At 41.5% G+C, this 20,150-nt stretch overlaps 1 protein-coding gene across 1 annotated transcript in view; it reads right to left on the bottom strand.

The window, feature by feature from the left end:
- LOC137321725 (visinin-like protein 1) overlaps positions 1–20,150 on the bottom strand; it is a 138,455-nt gene that overhangs the window by 77,983 nt on the left and 40,322 nt on the right. Inside the window, exon 2 of the mRNA XM_067984304.1 lies at positions 17,485–17,651. Within this exon, the coding sequence (XP_067840405.1) occupies positions 17,485–17,646 (162 nt within the window). The 5' untranslated portion in view covers positions 17,647–17,651. The remainder of the gene's footprint in view (positions 1–17,484; positions 17,652–20,150) is intronic.

Genomic DNA, 20,150 nt, shown 5'->3' with positions numbered 1-20,150 from the left:
GGGCAGCAGTTCACCATTGCCTGTCTGAAATCCCATCTTTCATCCTCCTCTTTCTCTGGGCTGGCTGCTTTCAGGAAATTCAGGTCTACATGCGGCCCAACTGGCGGTCCTTAAAGGCGGCACCAAAAAGGTAATGCCTCGACTGCCGCCTTGACCCCACACTTGTCCCGATCATCTCCTCAACCCCGTCCTGATATCTCGATCGCCCCCTCTCCCAATTTTCTGATGTCCCAGTTCCCCCCCCCCCAGCTCCTGGTCGCCCTGCCCCCCACCCCACCGCTCTCGATCGCATTCCCTTCCCTTTTAACGACCTACCTGAGGGCCACTGCCGGCGACCAGCGGCCCGAAATTCAAAACCTCTTCACCGGTGAGATGCATGGGGATGCCCAGCGGGTGTCCGCAGCTTGACAGTCTCATTTAAATGATGCCTGAGGCTCAATATCGGGTGTGCCTCGGCCTTACCCGCTCAGGCACAGTGACCATTCTCCATTAGAATTTTCCATTAGAAAACTGGGGTATCACACCTGTATTGATTTACATTTCATTAAAATTCATTGTAATATCAAAATGAAGCTTTCACACATTTTGTGCAAGAACACTATCGTACTAGCACACAACGGGTAAAAATCTGGCAACAACGATCACTTAATTTCCAATCATTCTTTTCGCTCTGGCACCCCTGGTCATGGTGACTGGAAATTCAGCCTTATCACGTTTCTTGGAAACCTCTGAAGGCGCTTCATGTACACGGTGAATCATTTTGAAGTGCAGTTCTATCCAGGCAAATCCGGCAGCCATTTTGCATATAGCAAGATACCCACAAACAGCAATGAGATAAATGACCAAGTTATTTTGTTTTTGGTGGTATTGGTTAAGAAAGCAAAGTTGGCTAAGACACCTGGAATATTCTCTTTCAATTGTGCCATAAGATCTTATAATGATATCCACCTTATAATGACAAAGCACTTCTAACTGTAGATTTTCATCTTTAATGCTCCAGCATAGAGCTTCACACTCTAGAAATGCATACTTGGAATTTGAGGGCATAACCAAATTCCCAACACATGCCTCCTGTATGCAAAGCTGGGAGCAGTGAAGATGAACATTTACCGCACAGAGTTCCTTTACTTCAGTTATTGCTCTGTTTCAAAGAAACAAGAGCAACTGCAAATACCCACTTCAAGAGGGAACCACTAATAAAATGAAGGATGCCCTGTCCAAAGGACTGCTAAATTTTTTAATCATGATCCTGGCCTGGACCCACAGGTGGGCCCCACTTCTGCTGGTTGGTCACCCAGTATGCCTGTTTGGACAAGACGTAACAGTGCCTTCCGTACATGGGATCCCTAAATAGGTCTAGAATATTGGAACTCTGATATTTGGAGTCCCAGCCCTGGGCCTCGCCCTCCCTTGCATCAATGTCTACGCTTGGGGCGGGTGGAGGTTCCACCCCCAACAAATTTGGGCACTAGGTCGGGATCTAACGTATCCCAGGAGTCCACCAGAAAGGCTGCAGAATTTCAACCCCTTCTCCCTCTGTTGGTTGTAAGGATCCTAATGCAATTGAGTTTGGGCAGCCTCCACCTGTTCTTTTATTAGTTATTACTCCACCATTCAAAACTGCTCATACGTCAGCTCTAATTGACACTAAAATGGTTTATTTTCTTCTAAAATGGTTTAATTTTTTCTATGTGCTATTTTTGCAAAGGTTAGCAACTGTGTTAAAGTATCACAAACAGGAATTTGAATTTGAATGCATTAACCAATGTGTTAAAAATAGCACACAAGAAATTCAGGCCATAAATTGTCTGTCTCACTTAGGGAGCCCACAGGGAAATGGGATGTCATATTGGGGTGCTTTTCTGAGGTTTTGCAAAGGCACATTGTTGTAGCAGATTAAAGGAAGTCTTGGTTAGTAACAGGCCCATTCTATGTCTCTGGGACTGTTTGATGCTCAGATTGAGTGACAAAAAGAGAAAAATGTTCCATTCCTCAATACTGACATCCATCACCGTGATGGACTCATGAATTCAGCCGCCTGTCAAATAAAGGGGTATAGTGCTGAACATAGGACTAATTGTGTTTTTTTTATTCGTTCATGGGATGTGGGCGTCGCTGGCGAGGCCGGCATTTATTGCCCATCCCTAATTACCCTTGAGAAGGTGGTGGTGAGCCGCCTTCTTGAACCACTGCAGTCCGTGTGCTGAAGGTTCTCCCAGTGCTGTTAAGAAGGGAGTTCCAAGATTTTGACCCAGCGACGATGAAGGAACGGCGATATATTTCCAAGTCGGGATGGTGTGTGACTTGGAGGGGAACGTGCAGGTGGTGTTGTTCCCATATACCTGCTGCTCTTGTCCTTCTAGGTGATAGAGGTCACGGGTTTCGGGGGTGCTGTCGAAGAAGCCTTGGCGAGTTGCTCCAGTGCATCCTGTGGATGGTACACACTGCAGCCACAGTGCGCTGGTGGTGAAGGGAGTGAATTTTTAGGGTGGTGGATGGGGTGCCAATCAAGTGGGCTGCTTTGTCCTGGATGGTGTCGAGCTTCTTGAGTGTTGTTGGAGCTGCACTCATCCAGGCAAGTGGAGAGTATTCCATCACACTCCTGATTTATGCCTTGTAGATGGTGGAAAGGCTTTGGGGAGTCAGGAGGTGAGTCACTCGCCGCAGAATACCCAGCCTCTGACCTGCTCTTGTAGACACAGTATTTATATGGCTGGTCCAGTTAAGTTTCTGGTCAATAGTGACCCCCAGGATGTTGATGGTGGGGGATTCGGCGATAGTAATGCCGTTGAATATCAAGGTTAGACTCTCTCTTGTTGGAGATGGTCATTGCCTGGCACTTGTCTGGCGCGAATGTTATTTGCCACTTATGAGCCCAAGCCTGGATGTTGTCCAGGTCTTGCTGCGTGCGGGCTCGAACTGCTTCATTATTTAAGGGGTTGCGAATGGAACTGAACACTGTGCAATCATCAGCGAACATCCCCATTTCTGACCTTATGTTGGAGGAAAGGTCATTGATGAAGCAGCTGAGGATGGATGGGCCTAGGACACTGCCCTGAGGAATTCCTGCAGCTATGCCCTGGGGCTGAGATGATTGGCCTCCAACAACCACTACCAACTTCCTTTGTGCTAGGTATGACTCCAACCACTGGAGAGTTTTCCCCCTGATTCCCATTGACTTCAATTTTACTAGGGCTCCTTGGTGCCACGCTCGGTCAAATGCTGCCTTGATGTCAAGGGCAGTCACTCTCACCTCACCTCTGGAATTCAGCTCTTTTGTCCATGTTTGGACCAAGGCTGTAATGAGGTCTGGAGCCGAGTGGTCCTGGCGGAACCCAAACTGCGCATCGGTGAGCAGGTTATTGGTGAGTAAGTGCCACTTGATAGCACTGTTGACGACACCTTCCATCACTTTGCTGATGATTGAGAGTAGACTGATGGGGCAGTAATTGGCTGGATTGGATTTGTCCTGCTTTTTGTGGACAGGACATACCTGGGCAATTTTTCACATTGTCGGGTAGATGCCAGTGTTGTAGCTGTACTGGAACAGTTTGTTGTATTAATGTAGTTTGAATGCGCAGTTTGTCAAACGAAAGGGACAATGGAAAAGGTGCAGCAAGACATAAATGCTCTTCTTCAATAGTGTACCCTTACTGACTGGTGCAAAGGAATTGGTGCCAGACTAGGACCAGTGCAGATAAAAAAGCAAAATAGTTAATCACTGGCTCCATGTAATTAAATTTTGAGTGTCACTATTTTATAAAACGCAACGAGCACAGATTGGTGAAAAACAACACTGTCACTTTTGATGCCAATTATTCTTGGGTGGGTGTCAAAAGTGGGCTACAATGTAAAGCAGTTGTCTATTGTGATTAAAATGTGTTTCATATGAAGTTTTAAGTATAAGTGTGACTGTGGGCTGCTGCCTAATTTCAAAGCACAAATAATTCAAAATACATTTTTCTGTTAATTGTATTTTCTTTTCTGTTCATATTACATAACTTTCCAAGACATTCATTGTTTTTTAATTGCTTTTTCAGCAATATTGGATGAGAAATCAAAACTAAAAATGGCTCTGTGCTTTAAAGTGGTTCCATTCTTCTGGAAATGAGTAGAGGAATTTTACTAGTTTATGAAAAGATAAGGAACAGTTGCTGAAAAACTGTACAAAGGAAATGTAACCATGGAACAGACGTACAACTTGCCACCTGGACAAAAGCTGGTGTTGCAGATTGACTGCCCATTATAAAAAGAGTCTGATTTTCATTTTATTGATTTAAATGTATATGAAAAAGTGACTCTTTATCAGAGCATTTCTGACCTTTCTTGGACCAGGCACAGGGAAAGCGCTTGGATTATCCTCATTCTCCTGCTCTTCAGTGTCTGCTTTTACATTTACTTCCTCCTCCCTTTCCTATGGTGGTTCATTGTCCTGGAGGAGTCCAGCTGCAGCATATTGTAGAGCACCACCAGAACTATCTAGACAGTAGAATTGTGCTTCCAGCATTCCAAAAGTGTGTGGTATTATTACCCTAGTGGGCGCAAGGATCTTGTTGTACCTCTCCTCAGCAGCACTGCAAGGAATCCAAATTCCTAGGGTCCCTAACTAGGTTTGCAGAGTCTAACCCTTAGCTCCAAGAAGCCATGCACTGATCTGCCTTTGATTAGTTAAAATAAGCTGGCACAGAGGACTGTCTCATTATAAACACATCATGGCTACTCCCAGGGTACTTCACATTGACGTTCAGCATCTGAGGTCACATACCAGCTGTACAATTAGGAAATGGTATCCCTTTCTGTTCGTGTAAGCCACTGTATCTTATACTGACACTCTGATAGCTATATGAGTGCAGTCCACAAGCCCCTTGTAATCTTGGGAAGCCTGCCATTCTGCTAAAGCCCAAAGCCCTCTCACATTGAGAGCTGTATCCATGGAAATGAACTGGTCAGCTCTAGTGAACAGTGCATCAGTCACCTGCCTGATGCAACAGTGGACTGCTGATTAAGAAATGTTGCACAGATACCCTGCACTAGACTGCAATGATCCATTGCAGTTGAAGCCTTTGCCTCCACTGACAAAGCGGTGGCGTTTCTTGAAGATGGCTTCAAAGCAGGTTCCAGGATTTTGCATCGTTCGCACTGTGCTTCTTTCAGGAATCTGATTCTCCTCATATACTGCTCTCCAGACAGCTGTAGGTAAGAGTTTCATACTGTGTGCAGTCTGGTGGCTGGGTAACTTCTTACCCTCCTCAGTCTTTTCAGACGCAGTTGGACCCTTCTCTGGCACTCTCCTCCTCACAATGGAACGTCAAATACAGAGGAATACCCAGAGATACTGTCATGTTCTCTGGTACCCCAAAGGAAATTTCCTTTTAAGAGACAGTGCAGACCCTTTTAAATTTCTCCCACCCCAAAATCACAGCTACAGGCCTCAGTAGTAATGAGCCTTAAGTTAAAGTACTTAAATTGAGAGCAGCAATAAAATATCTCCTGAGATAAATCCTTTCTTTATAATAGATCAAAATCTCACCTCACTGAAATAGATGTCCAAGTTTGGTTCCTTTAAAAATCTCCACTGAAATTTATATCTGTTCCAGCAGGCCCTGTGACCAATGTAAAGAGACCGGATGATGGGAAATACAGCGGATGATGTCACACCGTCTTCTCACCCTCATTTGCATATCCTTTGCTCGTTTTCCAGCCACCTTTTCTTCACTCGGGCAGGTAGTGATCAGTATATTCAGGCCCCCTTTTTTAGGACTGACCAGCACAGAAATGAGTTCAGATTTACAGCACCTGTAATTTTGTTTTACTAAGATATTTATTCCTCATTGATGGATTTGATAGGATTTCAAAATTATCCACATTGAAAACTTACTTGAAATCTTCTTTTGTTGTACCAAAAACCCTTCTGCAAATTTCAAATAGTTTTAAGTATATGGCGTTTTTTATATATGAAATTATGCTAGGTGTGTGCGTGTAGATTTCATTTATTTATGGATGTGGCAAACATTTCATATCTTTAAATGCAGTATATGGTCCAAGTAATCTTTTTGAAGCTAAGATGATCTTTTGTTCCCTGCACACGATCTGTTGTGCATCAAATTTTAGGGAATGAACAAATCCAATTTCCTTGACAAAAGAAAACAGTATGTTGCCTTTGGCAAATTAATATCAAGTCTTTCTACAACATTATTACCATGTTAAATTCTGCACATCATATTTCAGTTTATATATTACATCCCCTGCCAAAATTATGTTCCTGTGAAAATTAGTTATCACACTGCATGATCTGACTGAAGTACATTTAAATATTTCTGAATTTAAAAAAAAATGAAAGCTTGCCAGATATATTTTGGATAATGATGCATATTTATCAGGCAAACGCCTGAGTACCTCAGCATTTATGCATCTCCCTGAGAGTTGGGATCACTTTATGTCATTTTTCTCAACATGTAAAGTTAGTGAGATAATCTTTCAAGAAAGTCTGGGGTAATAAATACGTTTGGGATTGGCAGAAAGAAAAATCAGGCGGTGTGTAAAACAGGCGGCCGATTTGCAACCATCAATTTTCCTCCCACGCTGAAAGTGAAGGTGACCCCCTCTGTTTTAAAAAAGGAAATCTCCCAGTGTGGAAGTGCAATATTCAAATGTCCGAAAATATGGTTCACAGATATAAACCAGCAGCGGGAATTTCCTTGAGGGGGGGACTCTCCCAATTGGCCAGCATAATTTTGGCGGAAGAGCAGCGGTTTCTGCTGATCAAAGTCACAGTGGCCGATCAAGAGAACCCCTTAGGGAATTCCCTGTGCAGTTGTTTAAGTAGCAGGTGGATGGCAAAAAAGTTTTTCTTATTTCTTCATTTTCGGAATGTGGGCACGCTGGCAAGGCTGGCATTTATTGCCCATTCCTGGTTGCCTTGAGAAAGTGGTGATGCAACTGAGTGGCTCGTTGGGCCACAAGAGTCAACCACATTGGTGTGGGACTGGAGTCACATACAGGCCAGACCAGGTAAGGATGGCAGGTTTCCTTCGCAGCTCTTTATTTCAAGATTTTTAAAACTAAATACAAATTCTCAAACTGCCATGATGGGATTTAAACTCACATTCTCTGGATTATTAGTCCAGGCCTCTGGATTACTAATAGGAAAATAGGAACATAGGAATAGGAGTAGGCCATTTAGGCCCTCGAGCCTGTTCTGCCATTCAATGAGATCATGGCTGATCTGTGACCTAACTCCATATACCCGCCTTAACCAAAGGTATTAAGGGATATGGGGCTAACAAAAATCTATCAATCTCACATTTAAAATTAACAAGTGAATTAGCATCATCTGCTGTTTGCGGAAGAGAGTTCCAAACTTCTACCACCCTTTGCTTGTAGAAGTGTTTCCTAATTTCACTGCTGAAAGTCCTGGCTCTAATTTCTAGGCTGTGTCCCCTAATCCTAGACTCCCCAACCAGCGGAAATAGTTTCTCTCTATCTACCCTATCAGCTCCCCTTCATATTTTGAAAACTTCGATCAATTCACTCCTTAATCTTCTAAATTCCAGGGAATGCAACCCTAGTTTGTGTAATCTCTCCTCGTAATTTAACCCTTGGAGTCCAGGTATCATTCTAGTAAATCTATAACGCACTCCCTCCAAGGCCAATATCTTCTTCCTAAGGTGCAGTGCCCAGAACTGGACACAGTACTCCAGGTGTGGTCTAACCTGGGCTTTGTATAGCTGTAGCCTAACTTCTACCCTCTTGTATTCTAGTCCTCTAGATATAAAGACCAGCATTCCATTAGCCTTTTTGATTATTTTCTGTACCTGTCCATGACATTTTAATGATCTATGTGCATGGACCCCTAAGTCTCTTTGGACCTCCACTGTTTCAAGCTTTTCACCATTTAGAAAGTACTCTGATCTATCCTTTTTAGGTCCAAAGTGGATGACCTCACACTTGCCTGCATTGAAATCCGTTTGCCACAGTTTTGCCCATTCACTTAATCTATTTATATCTCTCTGAAATTTTATGCTTCCATCTACACTGCTTACAATGCTGCCTATCTTTGTTTCATCGGCAAACTTGGATATGTGGCTTTCTATCCCGTCATCTAAGTTGTTAATAAATACAGTGAATAGTTAAGGCCCCACACAGATCCCTGTGAGACACCACTAGTCACATCCTGCCAATTTGAGTATGTGCCCATTATCCCTACTCTCTTTTACCTGCCACTCAGTCAATTTCCTAACCAGGTCAATTATTTTCCCTCAATTCCATGAGCTTCAACTTTAGCTAACAGTCTGTTATGAAGAACTTTATCAAATGCCTTCTGGAAGCCCATATAAACAACATCCATAGACATTCCCCTGTCCGTTACTTTAGTCACCTCTTCAAAAAATTCAATCAGGTTCATCAGGCATGACCTACTCTTTACAAATCCATGCTGGCTCTCTCTGATCAGCCGAAAATTTTCAAGGTGTTCAATCACTCTATCCTTAATTATAGACTTCAGTTATTTCCCATCAACAGATGTTAGGCTAACTGGTCTATAATTCTCTGGTTTCCTTCTCTTATCTTTCTTAAATAGCAGAGTGACATGCAATTTTCCAATCTAAAGGAATGGTTCCTGAATTGAGAGAACTTTGGAAGATTATAGTTAGGGCACCTGCAATGTTCTCACCTACTTCATTTAAAACCCTGAGATAGAAACCATCTGGTCCTGGGGATTTGTCACTCTTTAGTGCTATTGTTTTCTTCATTACTGTTAATTTGCTTACACTAATTATGGTGAGTCCCCGTCCCTGATTCAAAATTAGTTTCCTTGGGACATCTGGCATGCTATTCTCTTCCTCTACTGTAAATACTGACACAAAGTAATTATTTAACATGTCCCCCATTTCCTTATTTTCATTTACAATATGACTATTATCAGTTTTTAAGGGGCCCACATCGCTCTTGACCACCCTCTTTTTCCTAATAATCTAGTAACATAACCACTATACTACCATACCCTCTTCTGTTATTAATCCCCTATTAATTTCTATTGCTTACCAATTAATTAGCAACCTCTTTTAAAAAGACTGTATTGCAGGTACTGGTTTGTGACTGGCACATGCTTGGAACAATACAGGACTGGCAGATCCCAGTTACACTACAAAGCATTGGATTGCCTGGTAAAATGGAGTTCTAATCTTCATCACTCATTGTTATCTAAATGGCAGTTAAACTTCAATGTTAATAAAGAGCCAGTGGGAAAGATCATTCTCTGCTCACATTAAAAAGATTAAAAATGAGGTTTCAGTTTTTGAAGTTTGCTCAGCACCAGTTGAAGCTAAGTTAAGTTAGTTTACCTCTTTGAAATGGCCTCACCACCAGCTGAGTTAGATTCAAGAAACTTTACTGTTCGTATTAATGTAAAGTTGAAACTACTTCATATCAATGCAAACTGTGTAGTATAACTGGCCAATTGGATAATAGTGCCTTGTAGCACTTTTCCTAGTCATTGGCCTCTGTAATGTGGAATTATAAATAATAAAGTAGATTTTTTATTACATACTGAGTTTTTGCAGAGATACCAATGAAACAGTGTTTACAGTCTAAGAAAAGAACAGAAATCCACCAGCCAGCTGGTACTAGGTACTAAGGCCTCAATTAGCTCATGCTAAGGATGGATCACTAAGCTGCTATTTACAAAGTGACATGCTTCTTACTGACAATTTTAAGTAACATAACCTTTCTGAAATTGTGAAAGTAGTTTTCCATTCCACCCTAAAACAGATTGACTAGATTCTGTTGTCTCTCTCATATTGTCAGTTTTCACTTATCGTCGCCTAATCTTTGAACACATCTAATGCAAGCTATTTAAAACTACTCATGATCATTTTTTAATGATACATTTCCTGCAGAGCATCTTACACCTTCTTTATTTTTCAGACACTTCTGTTTATGTAAGGTTAATAATTACAAAGTGTGTAGGCGTCAATACAAAAAATGAAATCTTGCTGGATTGTGCAACGCATTTGAAGCACTTAGGTAGTCATGCCACCATGTCACAAATTGCTTTGTTGAACTCTCTTCCCCTTCCCTCACTTTTCTAGCTCTCCCTCTTTTCCTCAGATCCTGTAATGTTTTTTCCCCTTATCTTCAATTCTACCCTCTTCTTCTACTTGTACAAAAGAATATAAGAACTAGGAGCAGGAATAGGCCATACGGCCCCTCGAGCCTGCTCAGCCATTCATTAAGATCATAGCTGATCTTCTCCCTCAACTCCACTTTCCTGCCCTATCCTATATCCCCTGATTCCCTTAGTGTCCAAAAATCTATCGATCTCAATCTTGAATATACTCAACGACTGAGTATCCACAGCCCTCTGGGCTGTCCACCCTGTCAAGCCCTCTAAGAATTTTATACGTTTCAATGAGATCACCTCTCATTCTTCTAAATTCCACAGAATATAGGCCTATTTTACTCAATCTCTCCTTATAGGACAATCCTCTCATCCCAGGAATCAATCTAGTGAACCTTTGCTGCAGCCCCTCTAAGGCAAATATATCCTTCCTTAAGTAAGGAGACCAAAACTGTACACAATACTCCAGGTGTGGTCTCACCAGAGCCCTTTATAATTGAAGCAAGACCTCCTTACTCTTATACTCCAACCCTCTTGCAATAAAGGCTAACATACCATTTGCCTTCCTAATTACTTGGTGTAAAATCCCTCCGAATACCAACCTTTCTTAGTCTCTCACCTTTTAAAAAATATTCTGCTTTTCTATTCTTCCTACCAAAGTGGATAATTTCACATTTCCCCACATTATACTCTTACTTGAGATTGAATTTTTTTCTTGTTTCCTCATCCACATTCTCTTTGTCCATGTAATGTTGGTGACTACTGCAGAAGTCAGTGGTGGTCAACTTCTCTAGTTTCAGAAGGCCACCATATTAAATTTCCTTGGGGATACTGTACATCCTTTTGCTTTCTCAGAGGTCACCCAATTCTGATACAAGGGAATGAACTCTAAAAAACAATCTTTCTAGTTCCCTGAGCTTGTCTTGTGACCAGTCTATTTCCTACAGAGCTCTTTTTTTTCTATGGTAAGTGCATGAAGAGCTCATCATCAAGATTTTAATACTGTGCTGCTAATGGCCCACTCTTGCTTCTTCACCGTGGTGGGGCATTTTGTCTCAACCTGCACTTTATTACGTCTGTTTCTGTTACAATATGTTTCCTCTTTTTTGTCAAAATTTGCGTTTTAATTTTAAGCTTCTCTGTAGCCTTACTTTATGACTATCTGGAGAATTAACTACAATGGGTCAACACACTACCCTTTCACCTATGTCACCTGAGTTTAAATCCAGCTCAGACTGATGGGAAGATATTTTCCTTTCTCTGGTCATAGAATCATAGACAGTAAGAATGTTGATAGTAATGCTCCTTATGTCAAAATATTTCAGGTAATCTGAACCAAATTCTTAATGGGTATGCATTACTCAGCTCAAAAATATCTCAAATTTGACACAAATTTATCTAAAGATTAGATAGAAATGTTCAGCATGGAGCCTTGCTGGATGAGAGTGTAGGTCAAAAATGGGGCTGTAATATTATGGCTCTGATTCTCCAAACCACACACATCAATAGCAAACCTCTGTACCAGTAGCAGATCTTCGCAATCGTGGCCCTTAAATGAGCAATCTCACTCAGAGAGGCCATTGGGGTGCCTGCTGTAAAAAATGATACAATGAGGGTGATCTTCTGAGGTTAAGTTTATTGAATGGGAGAGCCTTCTGTCTTCTTGTCTCAGCACTGGAACTCCCTCCCCAAACTCCTTCATCTTGTTACATCCCTTCCAACCTTCAAAATCCTTCTTAAGTCCTTTCATTTCAATATCAACATAGACTCCTCTCTTAGTCGCCTCCTATTCCTGCTGATTAAGGACTCTATAGGGCCATTGAAGGAATTCTCTGGGCAGATTCAGGTGGACTTCTAGCACATGGCAGTTGTTTTAAATGGCTACTTTGAATCAGTCTTCACTACAGATGACAATGCTGAGTTAACAATACATTTTACAGTTGGCTGTATAGTTGAAAGTGTCAAAGTGGATGCGGATATAGTCCTGGTTAGAATAAGGGGTCTCAAAGCAGATTGGGCTGTTGGTCTTTATGGCATTCACCCAAGGGTGTTTAAAGAAATGGGAGCTGTGCTCAGTGAGCCCCTTGCTCTTATATCTAACAGCTCACCAGAGTCTGAGATTGTTCCCATGAACTAAAGGGAGGTCCATTTGGTGCCAATATTCAGAAAGAGCAATAAGTGAGAACTATGAAATGACTGGCCTATTAGCTTGACTCAGGCATGTTGCTAGAAGGGATCATTAGAGATACTCCGTATGACCATCTTGACGGGAAAGTGGTTATTAGAGACTCTCAAGATGGCCTCTGTAAAAGTAGGTCAGGTTTCATCAACCTTATTGAATTTTTTGAGGAAGGTACTAGATTGGCGGATGTAGGTAGATTGGTTGGCATTGTATACATGGATTTTCAAAAAACTTTTGACAAGGTGCCACACAATAAGCTACTTAATAAGATAGAGTCCTGTTGGATTGGCAGGCAGATATTGGTTGCATTCTCGTACACAGAAGGTTGTTATTAATGGCAATGGTTCTGCATGAAGACAGGTTACTAGTCAAGTCCCACAGAGATCGGTGTTGAGCTATTGTGCTTCACAGTCTTTATCAGTAGCCTGGATGAAGGTTTTGGGGGAACTGTCCACAAGTTCATCGACAACACAAAGAATTGTGTGGGTGTTAGAACCTTAGGTGAGAAAATACAAAACAAAAAACACTACACTGTCCTTGTATAAGACCTTGGTTAGGACTCATCTGGAAAACATTGTACAGTTTTGGTTCCATCACATAGTGAGTGATATAGAGGCTTTGGAAAATGTTCAGAAGAGGGCCTAATTTGATACCAACTGGAATATTGCCCATCTGGAGAACTGCATTCAGTTTTGGGCATCAAACCTCAGGAAAGATATATTTGCCCCGGAGTGGGGTACAACGCAGGTTCACCAGAATGATATTAGGGCTTAAACGACAACAAGAACTTGCATTTATATAGCGCCTTTATTGTAGGAAAATAACCCAAGGCATTTCACTGCAGCATGATCAGACAAAAACTGACGCCAAGCCAAAGAAGGAGATATTAGGATGAGTGACTAAAAGCTTGGTCTGTTTATGGGCTAAATTATGAGGACATGTTGCATAAACTTGGTTTGTATTCCCTGAAGTTTAGAAGGCTGAGGGGTGATCTAATCAAAGTCTTTAAAATGATAAAGGGATTTGATAGGATAGATACAGATGAACTATTTTGTCTGGTGGGGGAACCCAGAACAAGGGGGCATAATCCTAAAATTAGAACTAGGCCATTTAGGAATGAAATTGGGAAGCACTTTTTCACACAAAGGGTAGTGAAAATCTGGAAATCTCTCCCCCAAAAGGGTCAAATGAAATTTTCAAGACTGACATCGTTAGGTAAGGGTATCAAGGGATATGGAACTAAGGTGAGTAAATGGAGTTGAGGTACAGAATAGCCATGAACTAACTGAATGGTGGAACAGGCTCGAGGAGCTAAAGGGCCTACTCCTGTTTCTATAAACCAATTTACACTTTATGTTAGTGTGTGTCAGTGCTTTAAAAAACATCTCTGTTATGAGCTGTCGATAAATGAGTGAGCAATTTACTATACATGGACAGAAAAATCTTTAGCTCTGAAGATAGCATTGACAGAAGTTACGAAAAATACAGCGTGTTTCATCACAGAGTAATTTAATCAAGCAACAGCTAAAGGATAGGCAGCTTTCTATTTTAGTGTTTTCCCTCATAAGTGTGAGGTACTTACTGCTACTATTTCTTTTATTTTTAACCAATTTTCTTTCTTGAAGTCAATGGGGTCAATTTTGATTGCTTTGGCTTGGCATTAATGAGGCAGTAACAGTATCAAAGTAGGGTTGTTAGCTTTACCGCCCTGTTAACACCGGTGGTGCGGCTGACACCATTTTGAAAGGGGCCTACCACACGTCCTTCTGTTTCAGCCATCCCGGCCCGATTTTGAGGCCTCAGGTGAGTTGCACCGGGATGCCGGTTTGGCATCCTGCAGCTCACCTGCCAGATTTAAACGAGGTCCTCAAAACCGCAGGGGCCTCTTCGCCGCTGGAATGGTTGACCGGCCAGCATGTTCCGCCAGTCGGTTGCCCAAAAGTTAAAATAAACCCCAATCACTTTTTGTTTAATGTACATATAAAGTTCTATTGATGCTGGCAGCTTCCAATACCTCAAGTAACAAGGGTCATTGGACAGCAATCAGCCCAGGGACACTGAATTTAATTGCAATTCATTATTACCTCTCTGCCTAAAATGAATGAACTCACAAAAGACCAGGAATTTATTCTGAACGGTAAATATTCCCTCTGTGCGGTTTGCGGGTGGCTGGTCAGCAGAGCGCGGGGCTCGCTGGCTGATTGTGTTGATGGGAGGCCAGGTCCATTTTTAAGGCTGGGCTCCATTAACATGGGGCTGGTGGGCTGCAGACAGAAAACAAGCGCCCCATGGTTACCTGCTCTTCTTAGCCCCAGAAAAATAAATAAGTACTTGCCTATGGGCTCCTCTTCGGCAGGACCATGCGCTGCAACCAGTTGAGTCCTAAAATGGCATCGGGGTCATATTGAAGTCATGGGACCCCGATTTAAGTATCTAAATTAGCCACGCACTTGTTTCAGGCAACCGCCTGGCTTGCCAAATCTAAGTATCCTGGCAAAATTGCAACAGTGAAAGGCAACGACGGGAACAGGGCAGTAAGTTCTTCCCCGTGGTTTTTTTGGGTGCTACCGTCCCGTCTCCACCGGGCCGGAGGCTTCCAGACTTCCCCTTATACTTTCTTGGTCTGTATGCCTCAGTATCACAATAATGTACTGCATTTACCAATCGAGCTATTGAGGGTGCTGTTGGTTTTAATTTCACTGACAAGTATTCTAGTTGTACTCTATGACAGATGTCTTTCCAAGTAAGCCCAAAGGATTACAATAACAATTCTGTCACACAACACATCAGAGCTATATTTTACTTAAAAAGCAAAGCACAGATCGTACTGCATGGTGTCAAACCACAATTTAATAACGAGCAAGAAATTATTTAGTGATGTGAACAGCTAACATCTTCTGGCAATCTTCTGATCAGCTATGCACCAGAATCCACATGCATGAATAAACATAAGCATGTATGTCAGTGACCTAAATGAACTGAGAAATCTTTACTGATTTGGTATGGGAATGAGGTGGTGATGTAGATTTCCAAGTTTTTAATCAATTCTGGAAATTATCTTCAGATCCTTTCTCTCCTAATACATATAAAGGGAAAGCTTCCTGGGTCTTTGCCCGGATGCAATGGATCACCCAGGCACAGTGAATATTGGAAAATCAGGCCTGTTGGAGTGGATGTCTGCAAAGGAAAATCTGGTGGATTCCTTTTGTTTTTATTCCTGTTTTTCCATACATCTCAATAAACTGACTCATATCACTTGTTATCTTTCAATCAATTTAAGCAATGAAGTTGGGGCAGATTGCCTCTGTTCTCTATGTGTAGTGAAATTGTAAGTACCAATATAAAGAATGGATTTATGAATCACTATAAATAGTGAATAGATGAAATCGTCTCCTTGACATGTTTTACAGATAGTACTTAGGGTGCTAAATTGGGCCGTATAGCATTCATTGTTTTGGTGCTACACAGCCTCTTCAACATCCAAGATGGCGTCTTGGCTGCGCAAGTATGTTTCCAGTGTGACGTGTGCCGAACGCCATCGTGGTATAGGAGTTAGCGCATACGCAAATACCGAACGCTGGCTGCAGGTAAAGTAAGGAGAAAATGGATATAATCAGTGTGCAATGCTGATTTAAAGCAATAGACACCATTTTGGGGCTTAATACTCAACTCAAAGCGCAGTCTTAACCCCGACCATCTGAACATGTCTTAGAGTGCTTCGAGGACCCCCGCCAGTGCTATTTAAAGGGATCGTGCAGGTTTTTACAGGTTAGTGGCTGGATTACTGCTTCTGGCTACCGAGACATTTGTAACTGTTTTTGGAGGTCTCCTAGACTTGAATACTTGGACTAAGGGACATAGCCTAACATTTAGAGCCATGATGTGCAGCAGTGAATTTAGGAAATGCACAAAGGGTGGGAGAAGTTTGGAATGCTCTTCTGCAAACGGTAGTTGATGCTAGCTCAATTATGAATTCTAAATATGAGATTGGTAGATTTCTGTGAACCGGGGTATTATGGGATATGGGGCTAAGGCAGATATATGGAGTTAGGTCACAGGTCAACAATGATCTCATTGAATGGTGGTACAGGCTTGAGGGGCTGAATGCCACTATCACTTGCTGCATCCTGTTATGCACCACCTTCTCCTGGAAGAAAGCGGATGTGTGTCTGGGTGATGTGCCTGTCATGGTTGAATAGCTGCCAGTGTGTGTGTGGTCTGTGAATTGTGGGTGGGCTACTTGCAATAGTGTTAATGTGTGATGGTGAGAGGAAGCATCTGATTGGAAAAGTTGAGTACTGATGGAAACAGTTTGTTGATATGTGGTTGATGGGGGGTGTAGTGCGTGGAGCAGTGGATGCAGCTAGTAGTGTAGTTGGTAGGTGATGCCACTTGACAGTTGACCTCACTCACCTTGACCACTCGTGTCAAAGCATTGAACTTCTTCCTGCATTACATCCATGTTCATGATGCTGTGCACCTGGCATTGACTCTGTCCCCCGCTGTCTCCCACTGCCTACTGGATATATGTCTGGAGGGCCTCTTGCCCCCCCCTACCCCTACCGCGGATATAGGATGTCCCTCCTTCTGTCCACCTCTTGCACCAAGACCTTTAGTGCATCAGCAGAGAACCTTGATGTATGCACTTTCACAGGCCTGGTGCCAACTCAGATTGGCAAATTGGTGAGGTCTGGCGTGCAGATTGGAGGATGTGGGATTTAGTAGTGCTCAACCTTCATTCAATGTTTTAACTTAACTCATCAGTTTGTAAATATAGGACGGGAGCTGCATCTGTGTTTTGCATGTGCTATGTCTGATCTCCGTTCAGACACCGCGCAGACAGCAGACTGTTATTTTCAGCAAATAATAGGTACCAGTTACCTTTAAGAGCTTTTTAAGAGACAGCCTGCCTTTAAGAGATTGGGGCTCCCCCTGCTGGTGGAAAGTGCGAATTGTACTGGATCCTCGTGTCAATACTGATTCGGAACGCGGTTTGAAGGTAAGTCCTCAGACCTCACAAAAGTCTCATTCTGCCTGCTCAGGGGCCACTGGGCATGGGGTAATAGCGGATCGAGCTACCCTGGCCCAATTTTTCTCCCATTTAGTTTCCTATCAGCTGCTTCTTTTTGACCCTCAGAATATTGTCACTATGACCTGAATTGATTTATAATTAAAATACATATACCTTTACATACAGTTGCTGGAATTCATCCAGGTTCAGTCTGCCACTGGGACAGTCTTTAAGAAATCCTTTGTACCACTGTTTGAGTTCGTGTTCATTAAATTCTGTGTTCTTCACCAAATCTTCCATCACCTCAGGGGCAAGTTTGCTGTTCTGTTTCCCCATTGTCCCTGGAAAGACATGACATGACATTTGAACTGGTAATTAATTATCACTTTAATTCAGGATTTAGGATAACTTTAAGCAGAGAAGTTATGTTAAACTTAAATCAAACCTTGGTTAGACCCATACTTGGAATACTGTGCACAGTTCTGATCTCCATATTATAAAAAAAGATATAGAAGCACTGGAGAAGGTGCAAAAAAGATTCACAAAGATGATACCAGAACTGAGAGGATATAATTATCTGGAAAGACTGAACAGGCTGGGGCTCTTTTCTCTAGAAAAGAGAAGTCTGAGGGGTGACCTGATAGAGGTCTTTAAGATTATGAAAGGGTTTGATAGGGTAGACATAGAGAAGATGTTTCCATTTGTGGGGAGACCAAAACTAGGGGCCATAAATATAAGACAGTCACTAATAAATCCAATGGGGAATTCAGGAGAAATTTCTTTAACAAAAGAGTGATAAGAATGTGGAACTGGCTACCACAATGAGTATTTGAGGCGAATAGCATAGATGCCCCATGAGGGGGAAAGGTATAGAAGGATGTGCTGATAGGGTTAAAATGAAGAGGTGTGGGAAGAGGCTCGTGTAAAGCATCAACGCCAGCATAGACCAGTTGGGCTGAATGGCCTGTTTCTGTGCTGTAGACTCTATGTAATTCTACGCAGGTTGCCCTGGCACTAGATACCAAGTTTGAAAACACTGTAACGGATGCACTTTATTCTTAGGGTTTCAATTTTCCAGAAACAAGTTTCATCCACTAAGACTAAGATGATATAAAAAAGTATCACTGAGGTGATGAAGGGACAAAAGAATATGCACACACTGGAGGATGAAAACATACGGGTGAGGTTGCACAAACAAAATGGTGGGAAAATTGGGGAAACTGGAATATAAACAAGAAGGAATGAAATAACAATAAAAGTGAACAGGAAGAAAGAGACAAAATGGAAACAATACTTTAAAAATTAATAAAATTTCTTCGAGGCTGGCATTGCTGGAATAGATCAAAGAGTAGGAATAAAAAGAAAAAACAGAAAATGCTAGAAATTTGAATGGCAGAAACTGTTGGAAATATGCAGAAAATGCTGGGAAAGCACAAATCAAATTAAAATGTGCTATAAGGGTGTGATGCAAAGTTACCTTTAACTTTAGCCTGCTGAAAATCTATTTGAATGCACAATATAAATCAAGTTGTAGGAGGCTAAAGGTTAATTCCATATTTTGCGTATATTATTTTAATAAATCTTAAAATCAAAAATATTTTTTGTTACTGTTGGATCGTAGTGCTCAAGTGTCCCTAACAGCATGCTGAACAAGAAGTGGCATTGACGTTCCACAGAGATGTCGACTGCATAAAACTGCATGCATGAGAGAGAATAGCTGGTTATAAAAATGCAAAGTGAGAAAAAAAGAGCATGCAATACTACATTAAGCTACTAATAAAAATGTGCAGCTGAACCACAAATCAGAAGCATCTTGTAACTGTTTGTAGTAGGGGAGCAGTGAACTTGCATCAGTGGAACCTAAATTAACTTAATCTACTTTGATTTCCAGCAAAGTAGATTGGGGAATGCATATCCAGATTTTACAGATGTGCCTGATCCGACTTAATTCCCCAGAAAATTCCAAGTGAATCTAGCCTTATTTGTGGTGCCATAGAAGAGTTTATTTCTAACGATTACAGAGGACAGTGAGACAAACTGCATCATGCTTTGCTGCAAGTGCACAACAGTGATTGATCTAGATTATTGTTGCATAGACTCTGGCTGAAAACAGCCTCAGATTTACCACCGAGTATCTTTGCTTGAGTTAATGGAACAAATCGAATTGTTGTCAGTTTTAGTTTACTTGTTGCAGTGCACTGCCAGCCGGCATGTTGAAAAACAGGTTGTTGAAATGCAGCCTTTTCTCAGAAAATAAGCTAGTTATTTATAACATTCTAGTTTCACAGCCATTGTATTAAAATAACTATTCAGCTATGTGCAAATAAGAAAGTTCCATTTAAAGTTGATCATTTAAAAATGTAAATCTACAGTCTTTATTATTTTCAGTGTAACATTTCCATCTGTGGTGTACAGACTGTGTAAAGAAAATCTCTGATGTAAAATGGTTGTTGAAACATGGAAACATATGCAGAGAAAATGTATTCTAATAATTCAAGTAGCATAAAGAAATATGAACTGGGCTGTCATACAAATGATAGTGTAGTTAGTATTAATGTCTGGGCTATTTTTAAGCTATCCTGTACTCTGTATCGGCATTTACACAATAATTTTATATATAACTATTCAATCGCCCATGGGGTTGCTCATGGGGAGTCAAAATCATGTGCAGTTTTTAGGTGAAGTGGGGTGAGAAGGAAGAAGATAACTGGACTAGGCTGCACAGATGTAACTCAGTCCCCATTTTGAAGTCATACATTCTGTCCTTATTTACATATTTTTGTCAAAATTTCTATGTCTACATTTATAATGAAAATTGCTGATATAAACTTGTCATGCTG

The sequence above is a fragment of the Heptranchias perlo genome, chromosome 5 (genome assembly GCF_035084215.1).
Source record: "Heptranchias perlo isolate sHepPer1 chromosome 5, sHepPer1.hap1, whole genome shotgun sequence".
Lineage (NCBI taxonomy): Eukaryota > Metazoa > Chordata > Chondrichthyes > Hexanchiformes > Hexanchidae > Heptranchias > Heptranchias perlo.
The sequence above is the reverse complement of the archived record's forward strand: the minus strand, read 5'-3'. Positions and strand labels throughout refer to the sequence as shown.